The sequence below is a fragment of the Thunnus maccoyii genome, chromosome 5, assembly GCF_910596095.1.
Source record: "Thunnus maccoyii chromosome 5, fThuMac1.1, whole genome shotgun sequence".
NCBI lineage: Eukaryota > Metazoa > Chordata > Actinopteri > Scombriformes > Scombridae > Thunnus > Thunnus maccoyii.
The window spans coordinates 557,574-572,573 of NC_056537.1; the positions used below are offsets into that span (position 1 = coordinate 557,574).

General features: G+C 32.5%; 1 protein-coding gene across 1 annotated transcript in view; it reads left to right on the forward strand.

The window, feature by feature from the left end:
* The first annotated feature begins 1,746 nt into the window (after positions 1-1,746).
* The window catches only part of phf21ab (PHD finger protein 21Ab), a 35,554-nt gene continuing 22,300 nt past the window's right edge, over positions 1,747-15,000 (forward strand). Inside the window, exons 1-6 of the mRNA XM_042410732.1 lie at positions 1,747-1,765; positions 5,287-5,326; positions 6,064-6,115; positions 6,829-6,918; positions 14,527-14,559; positions 14,651-14,716. Coding sequence (XP_042266666.1) covers positions 6,074-6,115; positions 6,829-6,918; positions 14,527-14,559; positions 14,651-14,716 — 231 coding nt within the window. The 5' untranslated portion in view covers positions 1,747-1,765; positions 5,287-5,326; positions 6,064-6,073. The remainder of the gene's footprint in view (positions 1,766-5,286; positions 5,327-6,063; positions 6,116-6,828; positions 6,919-14,526; positions 14,560-14,650; positions 14,717-15,000) is intronic.

The window sequence follows — 15,000 nt, forward strand, 5'->3', positions numbered from 1 at the left end:
CTTCCTCCTCCTCCTCCTCCTCCTCCTCAGAGTGCAACAGTCCGGCGGCTCCAGCGCTGAGGAGCCGATCATGGAGGCTGAGCAGCGGCCGCAGCAGAGACGCCGTTAGTCGGTCTGAACAGCGAACAATAACAAACTGTTCCGTTTCTGAGTTACACACCGTGTGTGTGTGTGTGTGTGTGTGTGTGTGTGTGTGTGTGACTTTCTCTCCATAGAGTTTCACTGAGTTTACATCCGGGTTTTTTCCCTAGGCAATGGCAGTCGCAGCACCGCCGTTCCTTAGGCAAAGTGAAATAAATTCGCTGCACCGACACAAAAAGTAGTCCGCTTTCCGAACACCTTTTCTTGTCACCTGGCGTTGCTGATCGGCTCGATTTAACGAACTTTAACAACCACACACACAAATATCAAACGCTTTGTCGCGGATTAACGGGCGTCAGTTGGACGCGGAGCTAGTTTTTGTGCCCCTTCCTGCAGCTCCGCGGCGCAGGGATCTGTGCTGTGCTGAGGCTGAGCTGAATGAGATTGAAGAAGAGTTCTTCTTGTTTTGTAGCTTCAGTTTGTCTGTTTTTACACTAATTTACTCAAACTAAATATAAAATACCGCAACAAGACGCCGCCGTGCGGGCCGGAGCGAGCCGGGCGGGTTGTGTGCGGTTCTTCCACCGCGGATCGGCTTCTTATAATATATATTTAATTAATCTAGAGGAGGACTGCTGCTGAGTAAGTGCACATTGGGCTTTTTAATTTCATAACTTTAATTGTCTCTGTTGTCAAACTTTCCCTGCGTGCTGCCGTGTGTGCTGGCCGTGTGTGTGCGGGGCGGTGCGGGGCTGCAGGTGTGCGGGAGCCTCCCGCAGCTGTCCGGACTGTTTCTGCGTGTTTAGCTGCGGTTTGTTCTGCTCGGAGTTGATGTTTCTGGAGGACAAGGGGCCGAGATAACTTAACCCGCCGCCGCTGTCCCCATCCTGGAAGATGGCGTCTTCTGGGACTGTTGCTGCGCGTATTTCTGTGTCTCGTCTGTGTGTCTCCGTGTCTCCGTGTCTCTGTGTCTGTGTCTCAGATCTCCATCTTTACTGTTTTTATTCCTGTTTAATGGAAGTTATCCGCGGCTGGCGGCGTTAGCAGCGCGGCTAGCAGCGGCTAGCATTAGCGGCTAGCTAACGTTATCCACTTGTTCTGTCACATTTCGCAGCTTCAGGAGAGAAATGTCGGATCTGCGAGTGTCTTTGGATGCTTTTAGCAGCAGTGAGAGCAGAATATAAGAGCCAGGAGCCGGTAATCACGGGAACATGAGAGTTTACCGAGCTGCGGGCTGTGATGAGGCAGCCCGGTGTGTTTATAGGAGGCTCAGACCGCCATAGTGGCTTAATAAGAAGGTTATAAAACATTTATTTCACCGCAGAAACAAAAAACACTTTTCAGGGTTTGAACTCCCGCAGCTGAAGCTCTCACGGCTTTCATCTTGAAAACCTCCATTTTAGCTTCATTTCAGTGTGTTTTCGGGCCTCTGCACCGGCGGTGCTGAGGAAGTTTATCCAGACAACTTCGTGTCCCACCCGGGGAGCAATTACTGCAATTAACCGGCCGCCAGAGCGTCCTGCCGGGACACCGGTGCTCAGAGACACCGGCGGGTGTGGAGAGCAGGTTCAGAAGCACTGATGTGTTTTCTCTGGATGTTTGTGACACATGGAGTCAGTCACAGAGGTCAGACTCATGATACAAGACTCTGGACTGCACTTTAATCTCATTTCTTTCTTTCTCTGTGAGTGTTTAGGTCAGAAAACAGACTTTAACAGACACTTTATCATTTCAAACAGTGAATAAACGCTTTATAACTCACTGTAATGCAGTTTATTCATGCAGAATAACTCCAGAAGTGTTTGCTGCTCTTTAACAGATAAACAGTAAAATACAGCTGTAATAATATCAAATGTCTTCATAGGAGAAGTTAGAATAAAATATTGAACATTACTAAACACTTCTATCTGCTTATGAATACACTATAGTGAGTTATAAAGGTTTATTAACTGCTTATAGACTGGTTAATAATAAACAGGGGAACTTAAAGGGAAGCGTGACCAGATATATTTAATTAACTGTTATCAGATAAAGTTAATTAACTACAAAGTGGTTATAAAAATATAGAAATCCTTTAGAAAATGCATCAGTATCCTGAAGTAGTAAATACACATTTTAAGGACAAAAAGTACATCTTACACTCCAACGAATGATTATTGTCATTACTGATAATCTGTTGATTATTTGTGTCTGACGTGTGTATCTTCTGTGTGTTTGTGCACTTGAACTGTAATTATTTCTTCTCGTACTCGTGATCTCATGATCACCTGGTTAATGTAAATAATCACAGTGGATGAAATGTCAAAAAGTTGTGAGAAACATCTCTGAGGAAGATATTCAGTTAATGATCATAGAGGACAAAAGACTGCAAATATAAAACCTGACAAACAATCAACTGATCGTCTAAATATTTGCTTTCAGTCGATTAATTGTTTAATTGTTGCAGTTCTGATATAAACTGCAGATTTCTCAGGTTATTGTGAGAAACCGACACACAGTATTTAATGTTACTGTCGGTTCTTTAACCTGTGGAGACGCATCGACTTTAATCAGCTTTATATCGTCTGAAATAAATAAACTACTGCAGCTGCAACATTTCTATTAAAGTGCAGAAAACTTCAGTGAAGATCAATTCTGCTGCTTCCTGTGTCACAAAGTAACTCACTACATTTACTCAAGTACTGTATGATGTACAAGTTGTGAAGTACTTGTACTTAACTTGAGTATTTCCATGTGATGCTACTTTCTACATTTCAGAGGGAAATATTGTACTTTCTACTCCACTACATTTATTTGACAGCTTTAGTTACTTTTCAGATGAAGATTTGACACAATGGATAATATAACAAGCTTTTAAAATACAACACATTGTTAAAGATGAAACCAGTGGTTTCCAACCTTTTTGGCTTTTGACGTCTTACAAAAAGCAGTGTGTAGTCGGGGTCACATTTCACATGTCTATGAGTTGTTAACAGCTCCACCAAATAGTGATTTTTCCCTCTAAACTTCTCACATGCTTTCATTTCAATAAATGTTCAAATGATCCAATATTTCAGCAAAAATCAAAGATTAGAGAAAAAGTCCAAAAACTGAAAACAGATTTGTGTATCAGAACTTTGTTTTTTCTTCTTTCCTCTCCCATTAATCATCTCACCACCCCTCAGATTTATCTGCTGACCCTTTGGAGGGGCCCGACCCCTAGGTTGGGAACCACTGGACTAAACTAGCTAACTGTATATAAAGTAGTGTAAACTAGCTCCACCTCCAGCAGCTACAACAGTAACATGCTGCTCTAACACTGATGCTTCACTATTAATAATCTAATGATGTCATATATAATAATATATCAGTCAGAGGGACCAAACCACTACTTTTACTGCAATACTTTAACTACATCAAGCTCATAATACTTATGTACTTTTACTGCAATACTTTAACTACATCAAGCTCATAATACTTATGTACTTTTACTGCAATACTTTAACTACATCAAGCTCATAATACTTATGTACTTTTACTGCAATACTTTAACTACATCAAGCTCATAATACTTATGTACTTTTACTGCAATACTTTACATCAAGCTCATAATACTTATGTACTTTTACTGCAATACTTTACATCAAGCTCATAATACTTATGTACTTTTACTGCAATACTTTACATCAAGCTCATAATACTTATGTACTTTTACTGCAATACTTTACATCAAGCTCATAATACTTATGTACTTTTACTGCAATACTTTAACTACATCAAGCTCATAATACTTATGTACTTTTACTGCAATACTTTAACTCCATCAAGCTCATAATACTTATGTACTTTTACTGCAATACTTTAACTACATCAAGCTCATAATACTTATGTACTTTTACTGCAATACTTTAACTACATCAAGCTCATAATACTTATGTACTTTTACTGCAATACTTTACATCAAGCTCATAATACTTATGTACTTTTACTGCAATACTTTACATCAAGCTCATAATACTTATGTACTTTTACTGCAATACTTTAACTACATCAAGCTCATAATACTTATGTACTTTTACTGCAATACTTTAACTACATCAAGCTCATAATACTTATGTACTTTTACTGCAATACTTTAACTACATCAAGCTCATAATACTTATGTACTTTTACTGCAGGAGGATTTTTCATGCAGGACTTTTACTTGTGATGGAGTATTTGTACACTGATGTATTAGTACTTGTACTGCAGTAGAGTATGTGAGTACTGCAGTAGAGTATGTGAGTACTGCAGTAGAGTATGTGAGTACTGCAGTACTCGGTGTGCTCAGTGATGAAAGTGAAAGTGGTGGTCATGTGACTTCCAGTGAAGTGACTGTAGGTGTTATAAGATCAACTGTATTGATCACACACAGCTGCTGATGGAAGTAGATGAATAATAATAATAATAATAATAATCATAATAATAATAATAATAATAATAATATCAATAAAGCTGCTGTTGTAGAGTCCGTTTCTATAGAACAACTATAAATAACATCATGACTTTATAGAGAGAAAGTATCTGGGTTAATAGAAAGTTGTGCTTTAATTAGCAGGAAGTGGAGAAGAAGAGTTTATTAATATGGAGGAGATACCTGAACGACTTCACGAGCTTCAGTTTATTATCTGTCAAAACATGAAAACATCAAATAAAAACAACATGAACTATAATAAAACTATAAGTAACGAGTGGAAGAGACGCAGTGAAGCTTCACTATATTTATATATATATATATATATATATATATATATAAATATATAAATACATTATATATATAAGGAACATAGAAGAAGAGAACGTCGTCATTTACAGTGTAGAATCATGAACCTACAGCTCACCTGATTAATAACTATCATCATAATAATAATGATAGATTTATTGACTTTTCAATCAATAAGAATAAAATATTTGAGTAAATTCATTAACAAATAGAATCAATCTATAAATTAAAACATATAAAGTTCATAAAGTGAGTTTAAAGATCAGATTTAACAACAGATAATCAATCACCAGATCTTTTCATCATCAATTGATCGACGTGAAAACTGATCAGGTTTCTGTTGTGAATATTTTGAGGACGTCAGCGAAACGTTTTCAGGTATTTTTATGGATCAATAAGAAGTGAAGGTATGGAGAGAGTGATTATTGGCTGGCTGTGTGATGTGTGTTTGTTGTGTTTTACAGGGCAGCACAGAGGGGTGGAGTCCAGTCCCACAGCCAGGTGGTGAGTCTGTCATCAATAACACTGATCAATAACTTTTAATCTGAGTGTCAAATATCAACTGAAGTCATATTTAACACTTTATTCATCTGCTTTCATTCAATAATTCTTCATTTTAACCCAAATTATGAACATTTAAACTGTTATAAACTGTTTCATGTGTAAAATGAATAAACAGAACGAATAATATTATTATATTTATTAATGATGTATTTTACATGTTCAGCTGAGAACAGTTACATGTTTTTAATTTAAAACACTTTCAGTAATAATGAAGTAAATGTGTTCAATTAAATATTTAATAGAGAGAAATGAACAATGAATTCAGATGTAAAGTCATTAAACAGTAATAAAGTTACACTTTGAATTAAATACACAGTAAATAAATGTGTTTTATAGTTTGTTACATCTTTAGTGAAACTAAATTCACTTTTTTGTTTTATTAATTGAACATTTTAACATTTTTTACAAGATTCAGAAAAATATTTACAAAAACCAGCAACATGAATTCAGATATTCAGATAATTAAACTGGTTTTAGTTCCATTGATTCACATTTAATGTGTTTTAACTATAGTGAAGTTACACGTCACCTGCATTAATTTAATAACACAACAACATTCAGTCTGTTTCACATTAATAATAATAATAATAATAATAATAATAATAATAATAATCAGTTCCAGTTGAATGAAACTTGTTAAACATCAGTTAAATGTTTTCTGTGTGTTTTGTCTGCAGCGGCACTTTAATGCTTCAGTTGGATGGTTTTCCTACTGGAGACGGTGTTCAGGTAAAGTTCATTAACTCAGTAATTAATAATAATAATAATAATAATCATGTGTTTTATATGATGTTCAGTTTTACCTGAAAGGTGTGACGGGTCGTCATGTGACCTCACTTGACCTTGACAGGGAACTATTATTGTCAGCATCATACAGGAAGTCCTTACATGGCTGTACCCTCACGTTGCTATGACAACAGCCATGACCTCAGCCCCGTGATTTCTGTTGAACCGGCTGTTCAGACTGTTTCTGTTTGTGTGTGTGTGTGTGTGTGTGTGTGTGCGTGCGTGTGTGTATGTGTGTTTGTGTGTGTGTGTGTGTGCGTGCGTGCGTGTGTGTGCGTGCATGTGCGCGTGTGTGTGTGTGTGCGTGCGTGCGTGCGTGTTTGTGTGTGTGTGTGCGTGCGTGTGCGCGTGTGTGTGTGTGCGTGTTTGTGTGTGTGCGTGCGTGCGTGCGTGTTTGTGTGTGTGTGCGTGCGTGTGCGCGTGTGTGTGTGTGTGCGTGCGTGTTTGTGTGCGTGCGTGCGTGCGTGTGTGTGCGTGCGTGCGTGTTTGTGTGTGTGCGTGCGTGCGTGTTTGTGTGTGTGCGTGCGTGCGTGTTTGTGTGCGTGTGTGCGTGTGTGTGCGTGCGTGCGTGCGTGCATGTGTGTGCGTGTGCGCGTGTGTGTGCGCGCGTGCGTGTGTGTGCGTGCGTGCTTGTGTGTGTGCGTGCGTGTGTGCAGGCTGATCGATCGGCTGGCAGACTGACTGGATCCATGATGGAATTACAGACGTTACAGGAGGCTCTGAAGGTGGAGATCCAGATCCATCAGGTAGGTCGTAACGCATTAAAAACATTTAAAAAAGAAAGTAAACACATGAAAACGTCAATAGAGAGCTAAAGTCATGACATCACTTCCTGTCTAGTATCCGTAACTCGACACAGTGTCTCAGTAGAGACTGAAGTTAACGTTAGTTTGTTCAGAAACAGACTAATAACAGCGATCTGGTTTTCAGTCTCTGGACAGTAGTTCTGTGTAATGCAGACGCCACTGAGCATGTGCGGAGATGCGGTTCAGTTTACAGCTTCGCTAGCTTGTCGCGCTACAGATCACAACCTCAGCACTTTGTATTGAAGTTCTTTGAGAAATGTATGTAGCACAAAGTCATCGAATATTCACATTTGGGAATCTGATAAATAAATTGCTAAAAGACAGAAATCTGATCATGTGAAATATACTAAATGTTTCCATCTTATAAAAACAAAGTTGTGCTCATGTCGGACCCCATCGAGCAGATGTGTATATACATATATATTCTCTCATTGAACTCAATGTGGAAGTTTTAATACAGGCTAAATTTTAGCTGTAAAACCTCATTGATCCTGTTAAGAAGCAGATTGAGAATAAATGTTTTCAAAGCCTTTAATGCTGCAGATGAATCTCCTGCTCTGATACATCTGCACAGTAACATTATATATACAGTAACATCACATATACAGTAACATCACATATACAGTAACATTATATATACAGTAACATCACATATACAGTAACATCACATATACAGTAACATTATATATACAGTAACATCACATATACAGTAACATCACATATACAGTAACATTATATATACAGTAACATCACATATACAGTAACATCACATATACAGTAACATCACATATACAGTAACATTATATATACAGTAACATCACATATACAGTAACATCACATATACATTAACATCACATATACAGTAACATCACATATACAGTAACATTATATATACAGTAACATCACATATACAGTAACATCACATATACAGTAACATTATATATACATTAACATCACATATACAGTAACATCACATATACAGTAACATCACATATACAGTAACATCACATATACAGTAACATTATATATACAGTAACATTATATATACAATAACATTATATATACAGTAACATTATATATACAGTAACATTATATATACATTAACATCACATATACAGTAACATCACATATACAGTAACATCACATATACAGTAACATTATATATACAATAACATCACATATACAGTAACATTATATATACAGTAACATTACATATACAGTAACATCACATATACAGTAACATTATATATACATTAACATTACATATACAGTAACATTATATATACAGTAACATTACATATACAGTAACATCACATATACAGTAACATTATATATACATTAACATTACATATACAGTAACATTATATATACAGTAACATTATATATACATTAACATCACATATACAGTAACATTATATATACAGTAACATTACATATACAGTAACATCACATATACAGTAACATTATATATACATTAACATCACATATACAGTAACATTATATATACAGTAACATTATATATACATTAACATCACATATACAGTAACATCACATATACAGTAACATTATATATACATTAACATCACATATACAGTAACATTATATATACAGTAACATTATATATACATTAACATCACATATACAGTAACATCACATATACAGTAACATTATATATACATTAACATCACATATACAGTAACATCACATATACAGTAACATCACATATACAGTAACATTATATATACAGTAACATTATATATACAATAACATTATATATACAGTAACATTATATATACAGTAACATTATATATACATTAACATCACATATACAGTAACATCACATATACAGTAACATCACATATACAGTAACATTATATATACAATAACATCACATATACAGTAACATTATATATACAGTAACATTATATATACATTAACATTATATATACAGTAACATTATATATACAGTAACATTACATATACATTAACATCACATATACAGTAACATTACATATACAGTAACATCACATATACAGTAACATTATATATACATTAACATCACATATACAGTAACATTATATATACAGTAACATTATATATACAGTAACATTATATATACATTAACATCACATATACAGTAACATCACATATACAGTAACATTATATATACATTAACATCACATATACAGTAACATTATATATACAGTAACATTATATATACATTAACATCACATATACAGTAACATCACATATACAGTAACATTATATATACACAGTAACATTATATATACATTAACATCACATATACAGTAACATTATATATACATTAACATTACATATACAGTAACATCACATATACAGTAACATTGTATTTACAGTAACATTATATAAACAGTAACATATATACAGTAACATTATATAAACTAACATTTATATATACAGTAATATTATAAAAACAGTGACATTGTATATACAGTAACATTATATATACATTAACATCATATACAGTAACATTATATATACAGTAACATTATATATACAGTAACATCACATATACAGTAACATCACATATACAGCAACATTATATATACAGTAACATCACATATACAGCAACATTATATATACAGTAACATCACATATACAGTAACATTATATATACAGTAACATTATATAAACAGTAACATATATACAGTAACATTATATATACAGTAACATCACATATACAGTAACATCACATATACAGTAACATTATATATACAGTAACATCACATATACAGCAACATTATATATACAGTAACATTGTATATACAGTAACATTGTATTTACAGTAACATTATATATACAGTAACATTATATTTACAGTAACATTATATATACAGTAACATTATATATACAGTAACATTGTATTTACAGTAACATTATATATACAGTAACATTGTATTTACAGTAACATTATATATGCAGTAACATTATATTTACAGTAACATTATATAAACAGTAACATTATATATACAGTAACATTATATATACAGTAACATTGTATTTACAGTAACATTATATATACAGTAACATTATATTTACAGTAACATTATATAAACAGTAACATATTTACAGTAACATTATATAAACAGTAACATATATACAGTAACATTATATTTACAGTAACATATAAACAGTAACATTATATTTACAGTAACATTATATAAACAGTAACATTATATAAACAGTAGCATTATATAAACAGTAACATTGTATTTACAGTAACATTATATATACAGTAACATTATATTTACAGTAACATTATATATACAGTAACATTATATTTACAGTAACATTATATATACAGTAACATTATATATACAGTAACATTGTATTTACAGTAACATTATATATACAGTAACATTATATTTACAGTAACATTATATAAACAGTAACATTATATTTACAGTAGCATTATATAAACAGTAACATTATATATACAGTAACATTATATTTACAGTAACATTATATATACAGTAACATTATATTTACAGTAACATTATATAAACAGTAACATTATATAAACAGTAGCATTATATATACAGTAACATTGTATAAACAGTTACATTATATATACAGTAACATTTTTTTTACAGTAACATTTTATATACAGTAACATTGTATAAACAGTAACATTATATATACAGTAACATTATATATACAGTAACATTTTTTTTACAGTAACATTTTATATACAGTAACATTGTATAAACAGTAACATTGTATAAACAGTAACATTATATATACAGTAACATTATATAAACAGTAACATTATATATACAGTAACATTATATATACAGTAACATTATATATACAGTTACATTGTATAAACAGTTACATTATATATACAGTAACATATATACAGTAACATTATATATATAGTAACATTGTATTTATAGTAACATTATATATACAGTAACATTGTATAAACAGTTACATTATATATACAGTAACATATATACAGTAACATTATATATATAGTAACAATGTATTTATAGTAACATTGTATATACAGTAACATTGTATATACAGTAACATTATATATACAGTAACATTGTATTTACAGTAACATATATACAGAAACATTTTATATAAAGTAACATTATATATTTAAAGTAACATATATACAGAAACATATAAACAGTAATATTATATATACAGTAACGTTATATATACAGTAACATTATATATAAACAGTAACATTATATATAAACAGTAACATTATATATAAAGTAACATAATATATACAGTAACATTATATATACAGTAACATTATATTTACAGTAACATTATATAAACAGTAACATTATATATAAAGTAACATTATATTTACAGTAACATATATACAGAAACATTTTATATAAAGTAACATTATATATTTAAAGTAACATATATACAGAAACATATAAACAGTAATATTATATATACAGTAACATTATATTTACAGTAACATTATATAAACAGTAACATTATATATAAACAGTAACATTATATATAAAGTAACATTATATTTACAGTAACATTATATATAAAGTAACATTATATATAAACAGTAACATTATATATACAGTAACATTATATATAAAGTAACATTATATTTACAGTAACATATATACAGAAACATTTTATATAAAGTAACATTATATATTTAAAGTAACATATATACAGAAACATATAAACAGTAATATTATATATACAGTAACATTATATATACAGTAACATTATATTTACAGTAACATTATATTTACAGTAACATTATATTTACAGTAACATTATAATTACAGTAACATTATATATACAGTAACATTATATATACAGTAACATTATATTTACAGTAACATTATATTTACAGTAACATTATATATACAGTAACATATTTACAGTAACATTATATATACAGTAACATTATATATACAGTAACATTATATTTACAGTAACATTATATATACAGTAACATTATATTTACAGTAACATTATATTTACAGTAACATTATATATACAGTAACATTATATTTACAGTAACATTATATATACAGTAACATTATATTTACAGTAACATTATATTTACAGTAACATTATAATTACAGTAACATTATATATACAGTAACATTATATTTACAGTAACATTATATTTACAGTAACATTATAATTACAGTAACATTATATATACAGTAACATTGTTTAAACAGTCACATTATATATACAGTAACATATATACAGTAACATTATATATACAGTAACATTGTTTAAACAGTAACATTATATATACAGTAACATTGTATAAACAGTAACATTATATATAAAGTAACATTATATTTACAGTAACATATATACAGAAACATTTTATATAAAGTAACATTATATATTTAAAGTAACATATATACAGAAACATATAAACAGTAATATTATATATACAGTAACATATATACAGTAACATTATATATACAGTAACATTATAATTACGGTAACATTATATATACATTAACATTATATTTACAGTAACATATGAACAGAAATATTATATATACAGAAACATTATATATACAGTAACATTATATATACAGTAACATTATAATTACAGTAACATTATATATACATTAACATTATATTTACAGTAACATATGAACAGAAATATTATATATACAGAAACATTATATATAAAGTAACATTATATTTACAGTAACATTATATATACAGTGACATTATATATACAGTAACATTATATATATAGTAACATTAACCTTTTATTAACCTTTTATTAAACTCCTTCAAAGATTTCACTGTAGATATTATATATACTCATATATATATATATATACTCATGTTATGAGTCTGGACAGACGTGGATGTAAAGTGTAAGTTGACCGGCTGGCTCAACGTATCTGTAGCTTTGATATAAAAGTCACATGACAAAAATTCAACCCACTATTTCAAATGTCAACAATGAACCTTTAAATAAAGTTTTATTTCCATCTTCACCACAAAGCGTCTTCTACTGTGTTACTTTGACGGATGATCAGCGTCTTTTAAGAGAATTATCTGTATATAAAACCAGATTAAACTATTTGTGTACCTGTTAATGCAGAGTGTGTGTTTTTTTAAGCCCTGAGTTGTGTCTGCAGGCTTCCTCTCAGGCAGCAAACAGCCACAACGACCTCCACCAAGCATGGATGTGTTATCAGAGCTGATACTTGCAGCCAGTTTCTCCCAGTGGTCACTGGTGGTATTACAGTAAAAATCCCCCCAAAGACCCCCACTGTAAAGGAGACGTCTGTAAACCGTCGACAGGACACCTCGAACTGCAAACAGTCAATCAAGATTCACTCTTTCATGATAGAAAGAGTCAATTATGACTCTTTCTATCATGAATTTTTGATCCATGGAGGTTTTATATTTGTAAGACTTTCCATGAGCCGAGAAACATTGTGACATCATCACAATGTAAAGTCTATGGGCGGGAACTAGTGGGCGGGGCCAGCGGGGGAAACGCTTCTGAGCATATTCAACGCACAACGAGGAAGTAAACCCAGAAACTTTTTTTGGTGTATGTGCCAGCCGGGCAGTTCTTATCTCTAGTTCTCCAGCTCTTATAATACATCCATGTGACGGAGAGGGGAGGGGAGGGGAGGGGAGGGGAGGGGGGAGGGGGGAGGGGAGAGGAGGGGAGGGGAGAGGGGAGGGGAGGGGAGAGGAGAGGAGAGGAGGGGAGGGGAGAGGACAGCCTGAGAGGCGAAACTCAGGGCAAAACAGTAAAGTTCACGTTACCAAATGAAGGAAACACTTTGAGCTTCTAGCATCTCTCTTATTGTTATTGGTTGAACAGTGAGGTGTTTAAGTCACTTAATTAGTGCTGCAATTACTGCAACTATGTTATAATCAATTAGTTTGCTGATTATTTTCTCCATTAATTGATTAGTGAGTCATCAGACAGCAGTGAAAATAATCCACCATCAGTCCAAAACTCAAAAATATTCAGTTCACGACAGAAAAGCTTGAAATCATCACGTCTTAGAAGCTGCAACCAGTGAAGATTTGCAGATTTTTTATCAGGTCTTCTATTGATCAACTAATTGATTAATTGACTAATCAATGCAGCTTTAAAATGAATTGAAGTGAGGACACTGTGGATGTTCCACCTGCTGCTGCTGTATTTCATCTTTATTAAATCAGGAAAAACAGACCTGACAACAACAAACAATCAGCAAACACAAACAACACAAGTTATAGTTGTACAGCTGGAAGTGCTGATGTGATAGAAATGACAGTTTGTGTATTTCATATATAATTGCAGCCTTTTCGTCCCGGCTGGTTGTTCTGTGACTACAGTGGAATTAAAAAGTCTTAAATTTAATTTAGTGAACAGTTATTTTCTTCTTTTCTTCCACATGTTCTCAGTGAACGTGTGAACGTGGTTGAACAGATGCGTCAGCTGGTTGCAGCTGCTCGTTGTGACCAGCAGGTGTCACTGTTATTCACATTGTTCTGACTGTTTCATCTCTTCTTCTGCAGAAACTGGTTGCCCAGATGAAGCAGGACCCTCAGGTAAACACACCTGATGTTTACACGATTTACTGTAATCACAGATTTATTGATCTGTTCAAGTTTATCAGCGAATGACTGATTCATCTTTCAGAACGCAGATCTGAAGAAACAACTCCACGAACTTCAAGCCAAGATCACAGCACTCAGTGAGAAGCAGGTAACACACACACACACACACACACACACAGTAACACACACACACACAGTAACACACACACACACACACACACACAGTAACACACACAGTAACACACACACACACACACACAGTAACACACACACACACAGTAACACACACACACACACACACAGTAACACACACACACACACACACACACACACACAGTAACACACACACACACACACACACACACAGTAACACACACAGTAACACACACACACACACACACACACACACACACACACAGTAACACACACACA